Source organism: Microcebus murinus, chromosome 1 (assembly GCF_040939455.1).
Source record: "Microcebus murinus isolate Inina chromosome 1, M.murinus_Inina_mat1.0, whole genome shotgun sequence".
Taxonomy (NCBI): Eukaryota; Metazoa; Chordata; class Mammalia; order Primates; family Cheirogaleidae; genus Microcebus; species Microcebus murinus.
Genome location: NC_134104.1, coordinates 137,632,557 through 137,656,030, shown reverse-complemented (window position 1 = coordinate 137,656,030; position 23,474 = coordinate 137,632,557). Strand labels below are relative to the sequence as shown.

Below are 23,474 nucleotides of genomic sequence, written 5' to 3'. Positions count from 1 at the left end.
TTTACTTTTCCTATAGATATGTTTGCATCTATGAGTAAAAAGTTTCAAACATTAATTTTTGCTCTTGTGCTATTTGTAATAGATAAGGATTGGAAACAACTTAGATACCCATGGGCAAGGAACTGTTTGAACATTTTTAGTAAAAGTATGGTATATCTAATCCATGGAATACTATATAGCTATCAAAGTAATGTGACAGCTTTCCTTGTACTATCAAAATGAATTTCAAGGTACATTGTTAAGTGAAAAAAAAACAAAAAAAAAAAAACAAGATTTAGAAGACAGTATACTTTTGGCATCATTAGAGTGAAAATATAAATGTATATGTTTGGCATTTAGGCACAATGTCTGGAAACATAAGGGGTGTTGACAATAGCTCTTCTAGGGAGGAAACTTGGGGTGCTTGTGTCATGGGAAAGGGAGAGAAACTATGTTTCACTCTGAAGCTTTTGAGTTTTGTCACTATTTGTACTTGTTACCAACTTAAAATACAAGACAAATCAAACGTACGTTAGAAGAATCCATGGTAATCAAGTTTAAAATTTCCCAGGAAAAAATTAATGGCTTAATATTTTAAAGTTGAGCTACATAAGTAAGAGGTGGCGTTAGCAAGCAAGTCAAAGATCGGACAATGATTTTCTCATGTATTAGATAAAATTCAGGATCTACTTCTGATTAATAATAGCAAAATTTAAAAAGACACTGATTTAGCATTAAAAGTGAGCATTTTATCATATCCAATTTCTAAAAACTGATAATAATCAAAATGTTCTTCAAATGGAGAATAAACAGAATGTGGTCTAACCATTCAATGTAATACTACAGAGCAACAAAATGGAACAAAGTAATGGTACCTGCAACAACAATACAGGTGACTTTTAAATGACCTATGTGGAGTAAAGAAAGGCAGATTAGGAAGGCTACACTCTGTATGATTTCATATATATAAACATTCTGGAAAAGACAAAACTAAAGGGATGGAAAACAGAGTAGTGGTTTCCAATGATTAAGGGTGGAAGGGAGAGTCTGACCAAAAGAGAGTTTTTAGGAACTATTCTATATCTTGATATAGTAACCTTATAATATATCATTTACATTTTGTTGAAAATGTGATGAAATTATTTTGAAGTAGATCTGGAAAGCGGAAATAACAAAAGCCAGAATAGCTAAAAAAATAAAAAGATATCAAAATTGGCAAAGAAAATTTAGAGCAGGGACTCACTCTCTGACATAAGATATATTATAATGGTTTGTAACTATACTGCTATTATTCTAGCACAAAGCAAGCACACATATTACAGGTAAGTAACTAGTATAAATATTTATTGTAGGAAAAAGGGGATATCAAACAAATAGTGTGAAAGGAATGGATTAACTTTTAAGTGTGACTAAGATATCAGTTTGGGAGGAAAATAATCAGTTTAGATATTTATTTAATACTAAATATAGAGTTAAATATAGAGAAAAAGTAAAAGATACAGAAGTGAATGTTAATGAAATCTCTTGTGGTTAAGTGATTCTTTAAAAAGGTATAATGGGAAAGATTATTCCACATAAAAATTTAACTATTACTTTAAAGAAACAGAAGTAAAAGTTAAATGGCAAATGAGGAAAAAAATGTGTGGGACAAATGCCATAGACAAATGTTTAATATCCTTAATATAAAAAGCATATAGTCAAACCAGTAAGATTAGATCAAATTACACTATTTTTTATTCCTTACACTGAAAACTCATTCCTGTGTCTAGCTGGTACTCAAAGATATTTGTTTCATCAATGAAGAAAAAACTAATTCAAGCATCTACAAGTGTAAAGGACATTGAAAAATCATAAGAGAGCGTAGGCTCAAAAGTATGCCGTCTTTTTGTGCCTTCAGTCACTGAACTATTGGCTCTTCCCCCATGTCATTAAGACTTTATTTTATTTATTTATTTATTATTTTTTTATCTTAGTCTAGGATTTCTGGGATTGTTTTAATCTCAGTAGATATTACTTTTCTTTATGACTTTGGGATTTGCAGCTTCTTTGTAACCACAGAAAGAACTCTGTCCAGGTCTTTTGACTTAGGTACCTATGGCAATTGTTTTTCCAAGTGGTACTTTTCAACCCTAATAACAGTACTGAGAGCAAGACATTTTCTCTCCGGCATCTCAGAAACGTAAGGATTAAAAAACATGATTGGGTCCCACTCAGTTTCCACGGCTTCTTTTGTGTAGACAAAGAAAGGATATCAAACAGGTGGAGAAAAAATGAGTCTGTCATTCTCCTAATAGGGGCTTTTTAAATGATGTGCCTTTTCTTCTGGACCTAGTTCTTGAACTCTATATGCAATTCAAATCAGTTATATACAGAACATAATTCTACAGCTTAGTTTTCAAAGAAATAATTATTTCTCTAAAGGAAGTTTCTATAAATAGACCACCTTTCCTCTTAAAAAAGAACCACATATTAAACACAGTATAAAAACCAAACACATGTTTTGCTGACAGTGATGGTCAAGTATTTCTATTCCCCTGAAAACTAGAATGAGTGTTGAAGTACAAAATTGAATCTCAAGGAGGCAGACTTTGGTCAGACTTAAGGAATGAAATATTTAAACCAATACAGAATATTAATATGCATTCTATTTAGCAAATAAGGAAGAAAGTTGGTCCTCCCCCAAGTTTGGGAATTGAGGAAAGGACCACTGGATTTCTTGCTGATTTCTTCTCCTATAGTTTATCTCCTCTCCATCAAATAAAAGACCTTATCACATAGCAATATAAAGGTAACACCTAAGTAGCACTTAGTATTTACCAGAAACATTCCAAAAGCTCTACTAGTTTAACTTATTTATTCCATAGCCACCCTAACAACATCTGTACAGAAAGGCACTATGGTTATTCCCATTTCATTAATACAGTAATTGAGGAACAGAGAAGTGGAGCCCCAAGGTCGAACATTTAATAAGTGGCAGAACTAAATCCTGGGATCAATTAGCCCATTTACTACTGACATTACTACCATGTCTGAGTAGGAACAATTTATACACATTCTGAAAACCCTAGCCTCCTTGTCAGCAAAATGGAACATACACTGTTTAAAAAGCATGTTTAGAGGAATAAATGGAAAAATTTATAAGGCACTAAATATAATGTTTGCCACATAGTAACTCCCCAACTCCTTTTGCAAAAAATAAATAAATAAATAAAAATGTTTATTGATAGGATTGGGGACGGCAGATCAGAACATTTTCTCTTCTATTTTTTAGGAGTTATTAGTATGAAAAAGTGAACTTGAAGTAATCACATACAAATAATAAAAAGGGAAATGCTCCATAGGCAGACAAAAGACAGAGAGACACATATGCAGAAGGTAGGAAATGCTTAAAACATGAAGTTAAAAAAGGAAACCCAAAGACAGAAATTATATTTTCTGCAGAAGCCAAAAGAGTGTAAAATAATTCTATTGAATCCAGAACTAATATGTTTCGGGGCCAAACCTGACTGAGGCAGCAAGAGGATTAACAATGTAAATAAGACAGCTTGATAAGAAATTTCTGAATGAACTGGTGGCAAAGGTCAAGGGGAGAAGATCTCCGTGCTATTGATAAAGGACTTCATTAAGCTATCAGGGGAAAAGGGTATAAATATTTATTCGAAAGACAATTCCAATCAATGTAAAGGTTAATGAATCCATCCTGGTGATGGTGCAGGGCACTCCAACACTAATGCCCTGCAAGGACAGGACCTGTAGGAAACTTTGAGAAAAGAGAAAACCTTTGAGAAGACTATAGCTGTGTTTCCAAATGATTTTAATTAGAAAAAAAAATATGTCTAATTGCCAGCTGTAGAATTAACTGTAACAACCAACAGGATGCTTGGTGTTCCAACACATTTATTTTATACTCTTTTTGTTTCTTTCATTTCCATAGGCTGTTACTTTTTTAAAAATTCAATCTTGAGAAAGTAGCAATGGAAAGTAGAAAGAAGAATGGAAAGATAATTTAACCTTTACAAAAATGAAAAGAATTCTTGTGTTTTTGAACGTTGTCCTCCATCCCAAAGAAAGCTTTGGAGATTTAAATGTTTTAAAATTTACAAAAAAGAAATATATTTTGCAAAATATTTCTGTGTGGAACCGTCGTAGTTGAAGATTTCTGAATTCATTCTACAATCATTTACTAATCAAGTGCATTATTAAAAGAGAATTAAGACAATCTTAGGAAGTCACACTAGAATAATATGCCCCACTATTTTTAATTCAATTCAATGTGTCTATATTAAGCATCCTATGTTCCAATGCTAGGTGTTGGAGGAAACACAAAGATAAAAAAGGTATAATTCTGCCATCCAGTGGGATAAGGTAAGTATACAGCAATTGTTAAATGAGATTACATATTACAAATAGACACCTAGTATAAGAGAAAATAATTCAATGCAGTGCAGTGAGAATTAAGGGAAGAGGAGTTGGAAATCAGGAAATTTGCATGAAAAGTGTTTTATTTATATCTTATCATAAATGAGGGTACAAGAAGGAGAGTCTATATTTGGGAAATGAGGGTCAAAGAAAGGGATTATAGGCGCTATTAACCAGAGATGCAAAGATATACTGAGAAACCATTACATAAAGTTTGGGATCATATAAATTTTCATAATTTTATCTAAAATAGTGACACCCTGCATTAACATAGCCAGCGTGGTCCTAAAACAAATATGACAGTGTTTATGAATCTGGGGGTCACCAAAGTAAATTCCAAGTAAATATTTATCTGATGCTATACTCTTTCCAATCATATTCTCAAATTGTCAAGCTCCAACATTGGGACTTAGAATTTATTGGATATCATTCTTGAATGAGATACAGCAAACTGTGCATAAGGCTCAAAATGGAAGAATAATCTTTATCTACTTATAAGGGATGTATATCTTATATAGCCCATATACCAGATAATGTTCATCAATGATGTCATTCATAGACTGCAACAGTTAAATTATATTTCCAGCCTAGAAAGTGGATATTGACAAAATGATTCTCATGATACTAAGTACTACTAACAATGCTACTAATACTATCTACCATTTCCTACCAGAACTCTTACTGGAGCTGCATAAAATATCTCAGTTAATTCCAGCAACACTTTTGTAACGGAGATATTATTAACATCTAATGGAATCATTAGTTTCCATGAGGAATTCTGAAGAGGCTAAATAACATGCCCAAGTTTAAAAGCAAAGAAGAGACAGTATGAAAACTCGAACCAAAGGCAAAGATGGTCTTCTCTGTAGTATTAATATATGCTCTTCCAACAATTAAATTTACAGAGGGAAAAGAGGATTCCAGCCATGAGGTTCTAATAGAAAGCATATCATAACCTAGATGGATGTTGCTCTTTTCTTTAACATCATGTAGGTGCAGCAAAGATGCAAAACACTTGTCTTTGGGATGAGAGAAATAAAGAGGCTGTCAAAGAATGTAAACAAATATTAAATTGTGTCCTTTCAAAATAAATTGCAGGATAAATTTCTCTTAAATTCTTTCATCTATTACATGGATTAATTCTGTTAAAATTATAACTAGTCACTAAGAATAATTAGAGAATTACTTTCCTTAGAGATCTTTCAAATTAGGTTAAAATGAAATAAGCTTAAAGAAATCATGCTTATGTGACTCTACCATAGGAGACTTTACCATTTCTAAAAAAAAAAAAGATTTTATATGAATACTAATAGCAAACAGTGTTCAGTGTTCAATTAGTTACATGTTAGTGTTTAAATTATTATTAATAATATTACTATTATCATTTACTACAACTGGCAAACCTAGAAGCTCATACTTAAGATGTATCCCACATGGTGAACGGCACTCAATGGTGAAGCCCAGCTATAAGATGAACAACACTATATGAAATTAGCAGCAACCAAAAGAAGCAACACAGAAGAGTTCTTATAATGATAACTTAACTCGCATGTCATATCTGTAGCTAGCTTTCTGGCTCTTAGATATTAGTCTTAAACTCTCCCTGCATTCTGGCAGACTCACACATGCACTCACAAATTCACACAGTCCCATTCCTACAATTCCAGTATACTGCACATGCTATTTAAACACATTGTTTTAATAAAACATTCATATATTCTGGAAAACAATATGCTATTTGCTAATAAAATGATAATGCAAATGTTCAGAATAATAATCACTGTCTCTGCATTTGAAAAAAAAAAAAGCAAAACAAAACACTCACTATAGATTAAAGCAGAGGTCCTCAAGCTTTTTAAACAGGGAGCCAGTTCACTGTCCCTCAGACCGTTGGAGGGCCGGACTATAGTTTAAAAAAAAAAAACTATGAACAAATTCCTATGCACACTGCATATATCTTATTTTGAAGTAAAAAAGCAAACGGGCAAAAACACCCACATGTGGCCCGCAGGCCATAGTTTGAGGACACCTGGATTAAAGTGCCTGAATGCTTGTTTACAAAAAATAGAGGTATGACTCATTTAATTAAAATGTATTTTTAAATTCCTCCATTTAAACTAGCTTTCTAGAACACACATAGGTTCCCAAAATAAGATTTAAAAAATGAGGGGATATTTTAAACTTCACTGTTATCCTGATTATCTTTCTTACTTGGTCTTTTCTAGTTCTAGGAAGATGAAAGGGCTTGAACTTTATATCAGCAGTTTTCAAGGCTTGTTTGTTTGTTTGTTTTTTTGTATTTATCTCAGGACAGTTTTAACTCTTAAAAATTATTGAAGACCCAAAGGACTTTTGTTTATATAGGTTATATTTACCGATATTTACTATTAAAAAAATAAAATTGAAAAACTTTTAGAGATTTCCTTATTAACCTATTTTAAAATAACAATGATAGACTCATTACATAATAACGTGAATAATATATTTATTTTTAAAAACTATTTAAAAAAAATAAAGAGTGGCCTTGTAATTCTGGCTTAATGGAAGACAGGTGGATTTTCATATTCGCTTCTGCATTCAATCTTTTGCCATATCGCAAATCATGTCGCCTCTGGGAAATACACTCCACACTCATGAGGGAATCGGAATGAAAAAGGCAAATAATAATAATATTATTATAAAAATGTTCTTGACCTTGCAGACCACCGGAAAGGATCTCAAGTACCTCCAGGGGTCGCTGGAACACCATTTGTCTCAAGTGCACTATGCCACCATAAAATGGTTGCATGTAAAACTAGGTTAGTTTTGATATTTGACTTCAATGCTCTTGTATACATTAAGACTATTTTTTTATACTAAAACTCCATTATCTTACATATTGGTAGAATTTTGGTTGTTTCGAACGGACTTTTCTTAAGATATATTGTGATTAGCTAAATTCTACTATCAGCCAGTGATCTGCTCACTCACAATTTTATCTGACCACAATTTTATCTACCATTGCACAGGCTTACCAGTAATCAAATAGTGTATGCCTTCTACAAAGAGGTCTGTTACCTATTAATGAGTGGGACCTTACTTAGAGTGTGCCTAGTAAGTCTATCTCCAGTGAAGTCAGGGAGTGTGAGGAGTTTTACACTTGCTTTTGAGTTCTCCTTCTAACTAACCTGAGGGATTCCGTTTACTCAAGACTACATTTTACAGATGAGATTGCAAAGCTCAAAATATTAATGAAAATAATAGAACACAGGATAGTGACTTTAACGCCTATATGAAATTACACCTGTCTTACTTTTGAGTTCACCAGAGTCAGACCTTGAAACAAAGTTGCCTGTGAAAGTGAATTATTGGGAAGTACTTCCAGGGAAAGCCAGTAGGGGAAGGGGGATTGAGACTGTGAAGCGAAGGGCCCAAGAAGAGGTGTGGTTTTAAGCAGAGACCCACAAAGTATAACTGGGTTGCATTCTTCAGGGAAGCTGCAGAGACTGTATAGGTTACACACAGGGTGTCCTCATCAGCAGCAAACGAACTGAGAGAGTGACATCTGTCAGTCATTGTTTATGGGCTGACCCATGCAGAAGTATGTAAATTCCCAGGCCCTTCTGACACTCATTGCTCATAGGCAAAACAGGCTCCTGCAGCCTAAGGCAGTCCACCTAGAAAGAGAGATGCAGGTGCAGGCTGATGGCAGGGGGGCAAACACCCTGGGAGCACTAATGTCTGCTCTAATATCAAACTGCTAGAGACCAACTTACATTGCTGAGTGTTTTTATTCAGGGCATCTCAGTGACTCAACTAGTGCAATTGTTTGATATAAACCTCTGATCCAAAATAAGTTGCACTCTTAAGTTCAAGAGAAAATGGTGATGTTTTCGTATTTAAAGACTTTCAATCTTACTACTGGGATAACATATCTTTGGCTGAGAAATATACCTTTGAAAATTCCCTTAAATTTTTAAAAAATAATTTCAATCATAAGAATTATTATTATAATTGTATCCATACTTATGGATACATAATAAGTATCTATATTTCCCACCCTTGAATTTTTAATACGTGTCTCAAAACCAAGCTTTCAAATGAAACAACCATTTAAAGCTTCGGGACACTCCTTATTTCATGGGGCAATGAGTTGGGGTGGGGGCAACATCTATGCTTTAGTATAATCATTTAAAACTTAAAGATGATTAAAACCTTGATGAACGCCATTTTGTTATTCCAAGCCCTAATAATTTTTCTTTTTCTTTCTTTCTTTCTTTGTTTTTTGTTTTTTTTTTTTTTTTTTTTTGAGACAGAGTCTCACTTTGTTGTCCAGGCTAGAGTGAGTGCCGTGGTATCAGCCTAGCTCACAGCAACCTCAAACTCCTGGGCTCAAGCGATCCTACTGCCTCAGCCTCCCAAGTAGCTGGGACTACAGGCACACACCACCATGCCCGGCTAATTTTTTGTATATATATATTTTAGTTGGTCAATTAATTTCTTTCTATTTTTAGTAGAGACAGGTATTGCTCAGGCTGGTTTTGAACTCCTTACTTTGAGCAATCCTCCTGCCTCGGCCTCCCAGAGTGCTAGGATTACAGGCAGGCGCCACCACTCCTGGCCCTAATAAGTTTTCAATAATAGGCATTATTGAAAGCAAGTATTAGAGTCGAGTCCTAACAGATACACATTTGCCTGGATTTAGATTTGCAATTGATATACCTTTTTCTGTCATATTATATGGTTCCAGATGGTTTAAGTTAATATTTTATTTCTTTAGATCAAAACAATGTGCTCTGAGATATAAGGACCACCAATGGCTCTCTTTTGGGATGCTTAACAGTTTTTTATTCTAATACATCCTTATGAGAAGGTATAAAGAAACTGTGAAGTTAAAATAATTAACAGAATAGTATTTTCCTGTTCAACATACAAGCAAACTAACTGAATGATATTGACAAAAATTCTCTGCTTGGTCTAACCAATAGTCAGCCTTCTGAACCTTTTCCTAGGCCCACCTGTGGACCTTTTTGTAAAATCCAGTTTTAGCAAAATAACTGAGCTAAGTCAGTTTAGCCAGAATCTTGCATCCTCAGTATCTGATTATCCTCAATTTCTGATTATCTGATTCATCCTCAGTATCTGATTATCCTCAATATCCTCACCCTCCACCATCCCTCAGGTGATGTCTGAACACCCTGGCCTGTCATCAGCAAGAATCCTGTTAGGTCAGTTTAACCAGAATTTCTCTTACCCCTGATGTTTCCTCTTAGTAATTTTCCATCCACTGACACCTATGCTGCTGTTTGGCTATAAATTCACATTTGCTCATGCTGTATTTAGAATTGTGCTTAATCTCTCTCCCTGACTGCAAGACCTCATTGCAGTGGTCCCTGTACCTAATGCCATGGTCCAAAAAAAAAAAGTCTTTCTTGCTATGATTTAACAAGTATTATTAAATCATTTTTTCTTTAATAATTCTCATGAAGAAGGTAAAAATCCGGAGAAACCATGAGAGTTCTTCAGAAGCTATTTAATAATGGAATATAGGAATAGTTTGGATGATATTCAGCTAAAACAAGTTTTGCACCAGTACATTAGTTTCTGTTGCTGCTGTAACAAATTATCAAAAACTTAGAGGCATAAAATCACACAAATTTATTATCTTAACAGTTCTGTAGGTCAGAAGTCTGAAACAAATCCCACGGAGTTAAAATCAAGGTGTCAGCAGGGCTGACTTTATTTCTGGAAGATCTAAGGGACGATTCAATTTCTTCCCTTTTTCACTTCCAAAGGCTGCACGTATTCCTCCAATTTCAAGGCCAACAGTGGTGGCTCACGTCCTTCTCACATTGCATCACTCTGACCGCTTCTTCTGCCTCTCTCCTCCACTTGTAAGAATGCTTGTCATTACAGTGGGTACACCCAGGTAATCCATGATAATTTCCCTATGTTAAGGTCAGTTCACTAGCAACTTTAATTCCAGCTACAACCTTAATTCCTTTTTCCCATTTAACCTAACATATCTATAGGTTCTGGGGATTAGGACTTAGAGGTCTTTGGAGGACTATTATTCTGCTTACCACAACTACATATTTACTTACTTATTTAACAAATAAATCATTAGTATTGTTCTGTGCCAGACATTGGATTAGATGCTTGAAACAAACAGCAAGGTACAATCCTTGTATTCAAAGAGTTTGTAGAATAATCGTTTAAGGAAAATGAGAGAGATAAACATCAAAGTCCTTTCTTAGAAAAACCCACAATCTAATGGGACAAATGTGTCTTTGAAATTCATGAGGTCTAGAAAAAGCCATAAGCATGCCAATTTCCTATGAAAGATTTGTCTTTTTGTACTGAAAAAATGACTAAAATAATAGTCATATAATTGATTCATCATGCAGGGCTTAAAGACGTAAGAAATCAGAGGAAGTAGCTAATAAGATAAACAAATGATGACTGGTTCAGAGCTTGCCTAATGAATGTTTTCATTCATATTCTTCCTAAAATATTTTAAGTTTTTCAAGCTTTTCATTCTAAAAAACTAGATAAATAATGAGTTGTGTGTAGGGCAGGCTTTTTGACAGTTACTGGGAAAGAGTAGCAAATATTTAATTCAGAATGCTATCCATTTATTTAAAAGTTGGTCAGAATGTGTTTTTAAATCAATTCTATTAAATGAAATTCTAGACTCTGATATGCACTAAGCACTTAATTATTCAGTTTGGTTTCCCTGGCTTGTGTCTTAATTGGTCTTAAGCCACTCAACTCTCTTTGCTTGCTAATAGGACTCATTGGAACAGATACTAAATGGTATAACTACTCATTAGTGATACTGACAGAAAGCAAAACCCAACATGGTCTTAGAAATAAAATTAAGGTTTTATCATTTATTTTGGAAGATTTTAGTGTGAAATCTTCAGTTCAGAAATTTATGCAGACCTGAATGGAGTTACTATTTTAGAAATTGAAATGAAGATAGTTCATGATTTTGGAGATGTATAGAAAACCTCTGCATCTCTTTTGTCTAGCTCATGAAATTATGACCACTTTAAGCAGTTGGATTCTGGAACCAAATCTACACTCCAGACAAATTCTGCCACTATTCAATGATGCTTTACACATAACTATAGAAAAGGTATGGCCAGAAATGTATTAACAATATCCTATTGATAAAAAAAAAACTATAGATGATATTATGTCATATGATAACATTATAAAAGAAACAATAAGCTAATGTGGTACTTCCTATAGGCAGGGAGAAGCAACAACATTATGTCAAAAGGGGCAAAAGCATAGACCAGGAAACTCTCCTTTTTGTTTATTCTCAAGATTTTTATGGAAGAAGAAGAACAAAAGGAAGTGAAAGGTTAGCATAATCATAGTGCTTAACTAGCTTCAAGTGGTAAAAAGTCAAGATAGAAACATTATTTCAATATAATTAGGCAAGACCAGTTGCCATGTCAGAAAAGAGAATTCACCATTGCATTGCACTGTCCAAGAACGAGTTATTTAAAGAAATAACAATTAGGCCTCCAGCTTAACACCTTGAAAAGTAGTCTTGGAATAATAAAGCTTTTAAAAAAGTAACTGGAATCTTGCTCAAGTAAGTTTCTTATTCTTGCAAACCTCTTTCTTTTCTGCTCTATTTACATATACATAGGCTGTGGAGAATTTTTATCATTTGTTTTTTAATTTAAGGATTTTCCCCAATGTTTCCCCCAAGTTGGTTGCATACTCGTTTAGCCAGAGCTATGAATCCCTCACACACCCTCAGGAAGTTTATTAAAAGCAAATGTAAGTATGAGGGTTACTCAATCCATGGAATTGTACAACTCCAAAGAATATTTACTGAGAACTTACACTCAGCGAAGCTCACAGCCCTTATAGCTACAAAACTGAAAAAGACCCTGATTTGGAAAACTCAGAATCAGATAATTTTTTTAAAAAATTACTTCACCATTATTCACACTTTTTAAACTGCTCCTACCAAGTTTAGAACTTCAAGGGAAGAAAGGAGAAAATTTTCTTGAAGGAGAAAATCAAGGGAAGTGTGAGATTATGTAGTAAAATCTAAAATAGTATTGAAACACTTTCCCACCTTCTAATCAGAAGTCTCCAATTGTTTGTTCAGCTAAACATCATATTCACTTTGCAAGCCAGTCAATGGACCTCATTGTCAATGTCCACCTCTCTACCTTTATCCAAGACCAAAACTTTCTCTGTGATGATAATTTTCAACACCTGCACCTCCCCTTCACTTTGCTGGCATTTTGACTGCTCTAAGATTTTTCCATTTTCATCAGCCATCCACCTCTTTATGTTCTCAATCACTCTGAGGCCAGCCATGCTGTTGTTGGCACCTTGTTCCTATCTTCTCCATGCCTCTCTTGGTAAATGTAAACTCTGGCTTATACCTGCCTATTACCACTAATATTCACCCTCATCAACTCTACTCTGTTGTATAATCTCTGCTGTTAACAAAAAAAGTCATAAAAAACAGTATATTTAGATCATGAAATTCACTTTATCATTTTAGCTAGGTCTACCTTCCCCTACAGCTAGACGTTTGGAATCAAAAAGTAGTTTCCTAACATAATTACTAGAACCTTAATTTTAATTTGCATTATCAGAGCCTAGGACAAAATAGTTTAATTGGGATTTGATGTTAGGAAGCAAATATATTGGAAGAAGTTACCACTACAGGCAACTTCTCAAAAAACCCCATGGAATGTGACTCAGAATTGTCCCTCCAAAGGATGAGAGGCTCATTGTTATCTAGTGATTCCCATACTCTATTGATTGCGAGTCATCCCAGAAGGTGATAATTCCCTTAAACGTTGCAGAAGACTTGTGTGTGTGTGAGCAAGCTTTTACAGATTTTGTCTTGAAGTGGAAAAGTGAAGAAATGAGGTGGACACCTGAGGTGAGATGCTTCCAGGGTGCACGGAGACTGCCAATGTCATCTGCCACTGAAATCACAGGTGAGCAGAGTGGATAAGCAATGGGCACAAAACCCATTTCAATTATTTATATTCTCCTGGAGATGAATCCTTTCCCCTTCTCTATCTAGCTTCTCATTATCCAGATTTAGAAACATAATCATCTCTGCTTTCTTTCTTCTATACCTAATCAGTTATCAACATATAACATGGTTACTTTCACAATATCAGAGGTGGCTCCCTAAAAAGGTCAAGAAATAATTGCCCAAACAAATATCCATAGAAATCATGCAAATTCTAGGACTCCATTGACCATGAAGGTGTCCAGCTGCTCTGTGAAGTTCACTAATATTATAAAGGTGTTTGTTTTCTCATGAAGCAGCTATGTGTTTAATATGCAGTAATAATCTAGAAGGCATCATTCACATTAAAAATCAGAAGCTTCACAGAAAGTAACTCCTAAGTATTGCAAAAATCCTCTCGCTAATGAGAAATCTAAACTAATATCCAACTGGGGATTCACAAAGTCTTTTCTGCAGATGATGTTTTAGTTTCACAAAGATGAAACACTTAGAGTCGGGCAATGCTTTACCTGAGCAGACAATAAAGATATATTTTTTGCCAAAAATCAGGGGTGGGAAACCTTCAGCCTTAGGGCATCCACCATGGCATTTTTCTATTTATTACCTCTTTCTCAACTATAGTTGTATCTGTGGACTTAATAGACTGGTATCACAGAGGAGACACAGATTGTGAGTCTCTGCAACATTTCCCACTGATAAAAATTTGTGAATCTATGGCTTAAATATTCAGATTTTTGAGCCATGTCTTTTAATACAAATTACATTTAAATATGTCATCAATATTTTGCTCTAACAGAAATGTTAAATTTAAACAAAAACTTTTCCTTGCTCAAAAAAATATATCATATTGTAATTTTTTCCTTGCATGCTGTCATGAAGTATTCATATATATATATATATATATATATACACAGCCATACACATTTTTTATTTACATAAGAACACAAGAGTAAATTTACTATGTCAAAGCACCAAAAAAGAATACAAGTTTTATTTTATTTATTGAAAAAATGATTCCTCTAATACTTAACTATTTGTCCAAATTTCTGTTTGTCACAAGATTTGCTAAAATTAAATGTGGTGAGCTCTCTCTCTCTCTCTCTCTCTTTCTCTCTTATTCTCTCTCTAACTTTCCCTGTTTCCTGAAGAGTTCAATTAGGATTAGAAACAATTATTTAAAGAGTAAGAAAATCATACCAGGAGTAGGTTATTCCATTTTCTTCTGGAAAGACTTTTCCACTTATAGGAACATGTGCTTACAGGCAAAAGTCTAGTTTGAGAGCAAAACATGATTTATTTTTTTTATACACAGCCTGCATGTTCTGTTCATCAATACATGTCCTTACACGTGGAAGCCTTTTCCGCATGGTGCATCACTCTGCTCTGGGGGCTCTTTGAAAGCGAGCCTTTCAAGTCTATGCCCCACAGATCCCTGAAGTGTCTGGGAACTAACCCTTTGCTTTTGCCAGAGGTTTGAAAATGGAACGCTTTGGGGCTGCACAACATCGCTGTGCAATTCATTACGGGACAAAGAAATGTCTGGGGTTAGGCAGGCAAGCAACTAATGATCCTTCATTTTGTCCAGAAAACATCAAGATCGATATGTAGGACATGCAACATTTATGGAACGCTGTGTTTTCTTTTCCCTCTAGGAAAGGGAGAAAACACTGGATGATCTCTTTCTGCTGGTGGCTACAACACTCAAATGATTGACGCTGTTTAACACACGCCTTTGGCCCCTGCTTCCCGTCTGCTAGTAGCAACACTAATGACTGATCTTTGTTAACTTCTTATATACTAGTATTCAATAATTTGATTTTTGGCATGTATATCTAGCATCATGGATCCAGGTAACCAAAGTCTGGGGATAACATTTTAATCTAGAGTGAACAGAGATAGTTCTGGGATGCAATAATAGGCCTTAATGATCTATGATATATTCATTAAAAAAATAGACCTTTATGGATAAAAAAGGGAAGCCCAGAGAGAGAAAGCACGATCTAAAAGAAAATATCTACAAAATATTCTTCCGACTCACATAATCTGTCAGGAATTCGAACCCAATATCAACATGAATCATATTTAATGAGCAAATTATTTGTACAGTGACTCAAATAAAAATGGGAGCAGCAACATAAGTGTGGTCAATGTTGTATGTCCCTGTCAATGTCCTTAACGATGATGTTTTTAGAATTTGAAATTCAGATCAATGTCAAAGTTTTAGGTTAAAGTAGATTTTTTTTTCTTGTTCCTTTATAGAAATTACACAATAGAAGATTTGGAAACTAGATGATTACCTCAGGGAAATAATTAGCATCACCTCTCCTTTAAGAGTAATGTCTTGTCAAGAGTGACAGAAATTGAAATGGCAATGGCACTATATTTGCCCAAACACATACACATTTCCCAAGTTATCGCTCAATAAAGAAGTAAGCAATGTGAATATGGCACTAATTGTTCTGTACTTGCTTAGAATAAGATTAAAAGCAAGGCTGTAGTATCAGAAGAAGATGTTTGATTTAATATTAAATCTTTCAATAGCTTTTTTGGGGCCTGAGGATCTCAGATCATTATTTGATCACTGAAGGTCTCTCATTCACATGACCTAAAGCAATGCCTTGAAACCATCAATGTGCAATTCTAAAGCCACAAACTTTTGAATTCAAGGATGCTTAATCTGGATAATGCAGAACACTGAGATTATTTTCACATTTTTTGAATTCTATTTTAGTTGTCTGTGGGTCAGACTAATTACAGTTGGTTTTAGTTAGTACATTCACAAGCAAGGACAAGCATTAGAGTATTGAAAAACTTTACAGTATTTTTCAATACTTTAGAGTATCGAAAAAGATTAGGAAATTTATCACTTTAAAAAAAATGACCACAATATCTGTTGTCAGGGCTCATAGTGATATCCTACTCTCTGTCTTGAAGATGGGAAAGAATATTGGATTAAGATATGATTTCTGAAAGCTTTCAACTATCCCCCCAAAATAAGCAATGAGGACCAATAAAGGCAAACATCATATACCCAAATTTTATTATACTTGTCATGGCTTAGTAATTATACCCAATGAGGGCACATTACTACTTTAGCTTTCAAAATATCCGTATCTTGTTTTACATCCTCTTTAATTCTACATCAAATTTAAGTATCAAAGATTTAATGTCTTCAGTTAGCATTTATTAGACTCTATTTAACTTCCAAAGTGATGTATAAATAATCAAATTCAAGTACTGATGAAGATCAATATTACATACTTAGCTCTATCATGTTGAGTGCAAATCTCAGAAGCATAAAGTTATCTCTCTTAAGAGTTTTATAACTGGCATAATTATTTTGCCTTTCTTACTCCCACAAGATAAGAATGAGAAACTTATAACCAAGTTCTTGCTATTCACAATGTTTCCATTGGGTGTAGCTATGATATTAGATAGGTTAATATCATAGCCTGCATATTCTGGAAGGATGCCCAGACATTTGGGGATTTGTAGTGACTTTCTTTGTCTTCAGCATTAAATTGTGTCAGTCAGTGGTATGTTCTATGGGGAAAACCAAATAAAATACTTTGAAATCAATCAGGGCAAGAAAGATTTCAATATGTCTTTTTACAAAAAAGGAAGAAATCTGACAAATTGAGACCTGCGCTAAATCTTGAATCAACAATAATTTCTACATAGTATCCTCATTTTAAAATTTTTTATATAACAACATATTTACAACTAGTCTGAATGTCTTCTATATATACACACATATATATATATAGACAGAGGCATCTGTTGGAGAAAGTGGGATAAATAAGAGGAAAATCCACTAACAATGAAACTCCTTCATTCAATGACTAGTCTGAATAAAGTGTCTTAAAATGTCTGTTTATGCTAACCAAAAAAAAAAAAAAAAGTATTTCTCCTAAAATGTGAGGGCAGCTTACATGCTGAGATGAAAACTGCTAAGTCTTTTTTTAACAACACCATATGTCTCCAATTGGATCATAATGCAGTTGGTTCTCAAGGGAACATTCACATGGAAGCTAACAAAATCGGGACACAGTCTTCACTCTATGTTGATTCACTGATTAACTAGTGATCTGCTACTTTGGGTTTTCCAGATCATGCAAGTGTTAGTCTGAAGGGTCTTTTCTGGGTCCCCAACATCTTCCCCAAACCAAGCGAGTCACAAAAGGACCCTTAGCTTTTCACAGGTTTTTTAAAAATTTTTTTCCTAGTTTTGTTTTGTTTTTAGAGACAAGGTCTCTCTATGTTGCCCAGCTGGAGTGCAGTGACTATTCACAGGCAGATCATTGCTTTCTACACCCTCAAATTTCTGGGCTCCCAGCAATCCTCCTGTCTCAGCCGTCTGAGTAGCTGGGACTACAGGGATGTACCACTATGCCCAGCTCACACTGTCTCTTCTATAGAACCTCAATATATTTTAAGGAACTACAAAGTCCAGCCCCTGAACTGTCTAGTGGATTTTAAATAGTAGATGCATTATATAGTAAACACTATTGAAATCCAGCTTAAAAGGACCAAAAGTAAATACTGTAAGACTGAAGAAGTCACCTTTTTTCCCCCCTGAGAATAACCATAAACAAATGAGCAACAAATAAACTAACATTCATTAGTCAGATATTTATTCATTGTCATTTTTCTTAGGTTAGAATTTCACTCAATCTTTAAGTTTTTAAATTAATTAGTAAGATATATTTAAAAATTTAGGCCAGGTGTGGTGGTTTATACCTGTAATGCTAGCACTTTGGGAGGCCAAGGTAGGAGGATAACTTAAGGCCAGGAGTTTAAGACCAGTCTGGCCAAGAGCAAAATCCTGTGTTAATAAAAAATAGAAAAATTAGCCAGGTGTGGTGGTGTGTACCTGTAGTCCTAGCTACTTAGGAGGCTGAGGTAGGAGGATTGCTTGAGCCCAGGAGTTTGAGGCTGCAGGGAGTTATGATGACACCACTGCACTTTAACCAGGACTATAGAGTGAGACCCTGTCTCAAAAATAAATAAATAAATAATAAATAAAATAAAATAAAATAAAATGAATTTACATACCTAATATTAAATACCTTCCCCATATACTACTGTCAGATTAATATCAAGGTAAGGCATTTGTAGTTTTGATGCACATAATTCTCTTTTGTTGAATGTAATCTTTTTATGTTGAATGCAATTCTTAATAGTATAAAGTTATATCACTTTATGATGTGTGTAAAATTTTAAGAATTTTGCCTTGGGAAACATGAAATGCCCTGGGATAGTCTAGACTGGAGCCTCCAAAACTCTTTCTGATGGATGGACACTATCTTTTAAAATTTCCAATATGTCAGTAACTGGTATTTTTGTAAAATATAAAATTATGCCCTCAGATTTCATGACAGTTGAAATCGCTATAAAATTTTCTAAATGCTTACTCTCACTTTCTATATTTTTCTTGTCACAGACTGGTAAGAAACCTTCAGGGCCTGGCATCAACCTGTGACTATCACTGCATAGATATTTTCTAATTTAGAAATCAGGGTTTCAATATTAATGATAAGAGTCATTAACTTCTTTCACTTCAAGTGCATCATTCTTTGCTATGGTTTTCTTCTAATCCACTTTCGGGAATTAACAGCAGGGATTTAAGAAAAGACCAAAGAAGAATCACCAAAAAGTTTTTGAAAAAGATGAGTTGTTACATAATATTTAAAAATTTTTTCACAAAAGCAAACTTTTCCTTCGCAGTGACCAACCAAGGGCTTTACCATGTTCTCATTCTAATAAGAGCAATAATTGTAGGCACTATTTAGTGGTTTATTAATGACATTTCTTACCTGGGATGCCTGGTGGTGTTTTCAGGTATTTTCCATTAAAATGTTGGATTACAACTTCACATTTTTCAGTAGACTCCATTCTGGAAAAAGAAAGTAAACAGGGGATTATACACTATTGTCAAGATGTATGTATCCAAGAAAAAGAACTAAAAAAGAAAAGGAGAACAAGAAAGGCATGTGGAAAGCTTAATTTGAGAAATTTACCCCAACTGTCAACTGTTGTAACAACCGCAATGGACAGATAGATAGGAGAACCTCACAAACCCATCATTGCTGAGAAAGCATCTTTCACTATATGGAAAGTTGCCTCACGGATGACTCTGTACTGAGCCCTCATCCAGAGGTAACCCTAAGGCATTATTTTACTCAATTAACACAATGATATTTAACAATAGAAAGTGCTCCATAGAGGCCAGGTGCAGTGTGGTGGCTCACACCTGTAATTCTAGTACTCTGGGAGGCTGAGGTGGAAGGATCACTTGAGGCCAGGAGTCCGAGACCAGAATGGGCAACAGGGAGATCCCCGCCCCCCCCCGCCCCGCCCCACCATCTCCTAAAAAAAAAAAAAAAAAATTAAAAGAAAGTGCTTGATAAATGTCTGTTGAATGACTGAATTAGCAAACTGATAGGTAGGTCTGGTTATTGCCCTTCACATCAATGAAGGCACTGAGGCTTAGAGAGATAAACTACCTTTCCATTAAGTGGTAGAGTTGGGATTCAAACTGATGCCTATCCAGCACTAACACCTGTACTATAACTACTAAGCTACACTCCACAAAGCAAGTTGAAGAGATGCATTCTATTTGAACAGCTTGCAGCCTAAAGGAGAGATTAGTACAGTGCTATAGTCATCACCATCATGACATTTTATTGAAAGCCCATTGAAAGAAAAAAACCCAGAGAGAGTTATCTGGAATCTTACATATTGAAGGAAGATATAAATACACAAACCCTAGGTCTTTATTTGAAACTTTGAACAATCTCTTACTTTCTTCATACTAGGTATCAATATTCCTAAATTGGGATGCTTGTGCCAAATTTTGGCATCTCACAAACAATCTAAAGAATGAAGAATTTGAGCCATACAATCATAATATCAATTCTGGCAGTATTAGTACTTGCAGCATTTTCTGAATAATGAATTACATCTGGCCTTTACTATTTTATAACACTGGGTGAGGAAGATAAAAATTAAAGGGTTGCTTCTGATGAAAAGAAATTAAGTCCTACCAAGAGTATAGTAGAGGCAAAAAATGAATTCAAGAAACACCACACATACACATGAAAGAATGTGTATAAAATGTGTGAAATTTGTCCAAAAGGCAAAGTATAATTTTGGATTTTCTACCATGTTCTTAAAATGAGTTTTCTTGGAATGGAGCCCATCAATTCAAGTTATAAAACTTTCCTACATCTAACATTTATGTGTGTTTTCAGGACCATATTACATGCACAGGAAACAAGATAAGGAAAAAGCATGTTAATGGATGTCAAATAAGTCATATATATTTACTATAGCTACTAGAACTCGAATGTGAGTAGAATCCTAGAGGCCAGGGAAGTGCTAAGAAGAGGCACAGAAGGCAGGAAAGGGCTTTGGAGAAGTAATTAGGGTGGGGCTAAGCTGGGCAGGAGGGAGTACCTGGGTCCTCTCTACAGTGGGGTAGAAGGAACAGACCATGAGTCTCAGGGAAAGGCTTACCCAGGAAACTCTTAGAAATAAACTGGGTGATGCAGATAGGGCATCCGTATTGCCTGGTGAATAAGTTTGAAGATGGTATCAACAACTGGCTCCACTGAGGAGCTGTAATTATTATCTGACAAATTATTCAGTTTGTTTTCATACATGTATTCCCATGAAGCAAGGGCATGAATCTTTCCATATTGATATGCCTGCTTAGTGGTAGAGATTTTCCATGTATGAGCCCACCATGTATGTGCTCCACCCTTAGAATATCTCTGCACTTGGTTTAAAGTTCTGCTGTCAGTGTCTTGAATTTCTTAATAATTTTTTAACAAAAAGATCTCTGTTGTTATCTTTCACCAGGCCCCATAATTCACATAGCTGATCCTGCTATGACAAGAAATTACTAGAAAGTAATTTTAACATTTAGTACTTATTTCATCGGATGACCCAAATTTTGAGGATAAATACATTTGAGTCTAAGTGAAAAAAAAAAATCTTTGAGTTTCATAACATGTAATTTTAATAAGTAAAAATAAAAACAAAGAGCATTTTGTTTGCTACTTAATCACAAGTTCTCCCAAATCAGAAGACGTTTGGATAAGAAAAGCAGGATGAATTTTTCCCCATTCTAAATATTTAGGAACAGTTAAGAACAATTTTCCTAACTTTCAAGTTTTCTTTCCCATGGAACCTTTTTATCATAAGTCTTCCAATTTGTTTATTTTATTTTATTTTTTTAAGTAGGAAACTTTCATTTCTAGGAACAAAAGAATTCTAACTCTGCTTTCTCTCTTCCCATAGGATCTACTATTGTCTCTTAGGGAAAATAACCTTCCCTCCTAACAGAGACACGAATGGGAGAGGAAATGTAAGCCCTTAATTACTACAGATGTTACTTTATGGAATTTTTATTCCAGGAGAGCTACGGAATGAAAAGTTTATGCCCCAGAGCCCCCTCCCTGTTCAATCTCTCTCTGGGTACTCATCTAGATAAAAAGCAGTTAAGAGTCTAAAGCTTGCTTGCAAGAGTCCTACAAATCAAATCTTTTCTCTTTGTCTTAAAATGACATGGGATTCTAAAGGAAGAGTGAAACTAGATGAGGTTGTGCATGTGTGTGTGCGTGTGCTTGTTGATTCTACATAATGTATTTTAGGGAATACAGAGAAGCTGAAGAAGGAGAATCAGGTGGCTAAACCACTCCACCCACTTAAAATATTTTTGTCCTGGTTTGAAAGCTTCAAGTTTTCCCATCTGGATTTTAGGTATGATCATCTGTCTTTTCTTAACACTGTTTTACAGCCATATCAAGCCGGATGGGGGCTGTTTCTATGAACACAGAGACAGCAGCGTAGATTGTTCACTTTGGGTTCATTCAGATTTAACTAAGTGAATGTCTGCTGTGAGCCTTTAGAGACTCTCCTCTCCGAAAGAATAAATGCAATAAAAAGTCTGTTTTCTGTAGCTGCCGGCGCTTAGTGTCAAACCATGTTATGCTGCACCACCCAGCAGTGACAATTTCATTTTAATACACGGGGCACATTTTAACAAGGCAAAGCAGTCCCAGCAAAGATGGCAATACAGGAGCTGTCAAGGGGAAAAGACTCAGTGTTCCTCATGCATTTTATGTGAAAACAGAACTAAAGTGAGACCCAGAGAGCTCTGGGGAGAAGGAGACTGCATTTGAGTAGCCATCTTAGTTAGGAAGAATGTGCCCACTTTCTTCTCAAGTTTCACAATTAACTGCTCTGAAATGCCAGCTCAAGCTATCTGAAATCTGGCACACGCTTCAGTTGAAACTGACACTAGCATTATCAAGTGAGTCTGAAAAGACAGCATACCAGACACGGCTGCCTTTATATGTTCCTTTCAGACGGGCCACTGAATCACTACAACTGCCTCTATTCTTCTGAGGTGGTACCTGAACCCCCTTGTGTCTCTCACAACAGCTCAAGTGCCAGGCCGACCATTCGCCTGACAATACATTAATTAGGTTCTTACAAGGCTCCCGTCATTGTATAAAGCTTCAGGGTTTTCTGTTAGGTCTGATGTTTAAGTACAAATACACATTAAAGGTCCTGTTTGACATTCTTTCTTGTCTCAGTGCCTAGGAACCTGGCTTCAGTCATTGGAAACACACCACAGAATTGTGCCTCTGTTGCTGCTGCTGCTGCTGCTTTTAACAACAGCTACTAAGAAGAGCTAGTCTCGCAGCCAATACAATTCCCACAGGCAAATTACATCAGATGAGAGACTGATCCAATATCAGTAGAATGTTCTGGGTCAGACTTAACACACAGAGGTAGAGATGTGCTTTGCAAAACCATTTGCAGCCTGTCCACCTCACCTCCATGGAACCTCACAGTTTGTGATCTTAAAGCAAGAAGCATTAGTAACCATGTATTTAAGACAAATCTACCATATCACTTATTGTGGTTAATTACAGATTTCCAGTATTGTGAAATGTTTGTGGTTTTGCAATCACAGGCTCTGTACAAATTACTGGCAACTTAGAGTATCCAATGTTGTAAACCAGTCATCCTCATTTCTGGTAAGATTTATACAGAG

At 35.1% G+C, this 23,474-nt stretch overlaps 1 protein-coding gene across 7 annotated transcripts in view; it reads right to left on the bottom strand.

Moving 5' to 3' along the window:
- RBMS3 (RNA binding motif single stranded interacting protein 3) overlaps window positions 1–23,474 on the bottom strand; it is a 675,854-nt gene that overhangs the window by 226,560 nt on the left and 425,820 nt on the right. For all 7 annotated transcript variants that reach the window (XM_076005926.1, XM_076005939.1, XM_076005925.1 and 4 more), the window contains one exon: window positions 19,222–19,301. In XM_076005926.1, coding sequence (XP_075862041.1) covers window positions 19,222–19,301 — 80 coding nt within the window. The remainder of the gene's footprint in view (window positions 1–19,221; window positions 19,302–23,474) is intronic.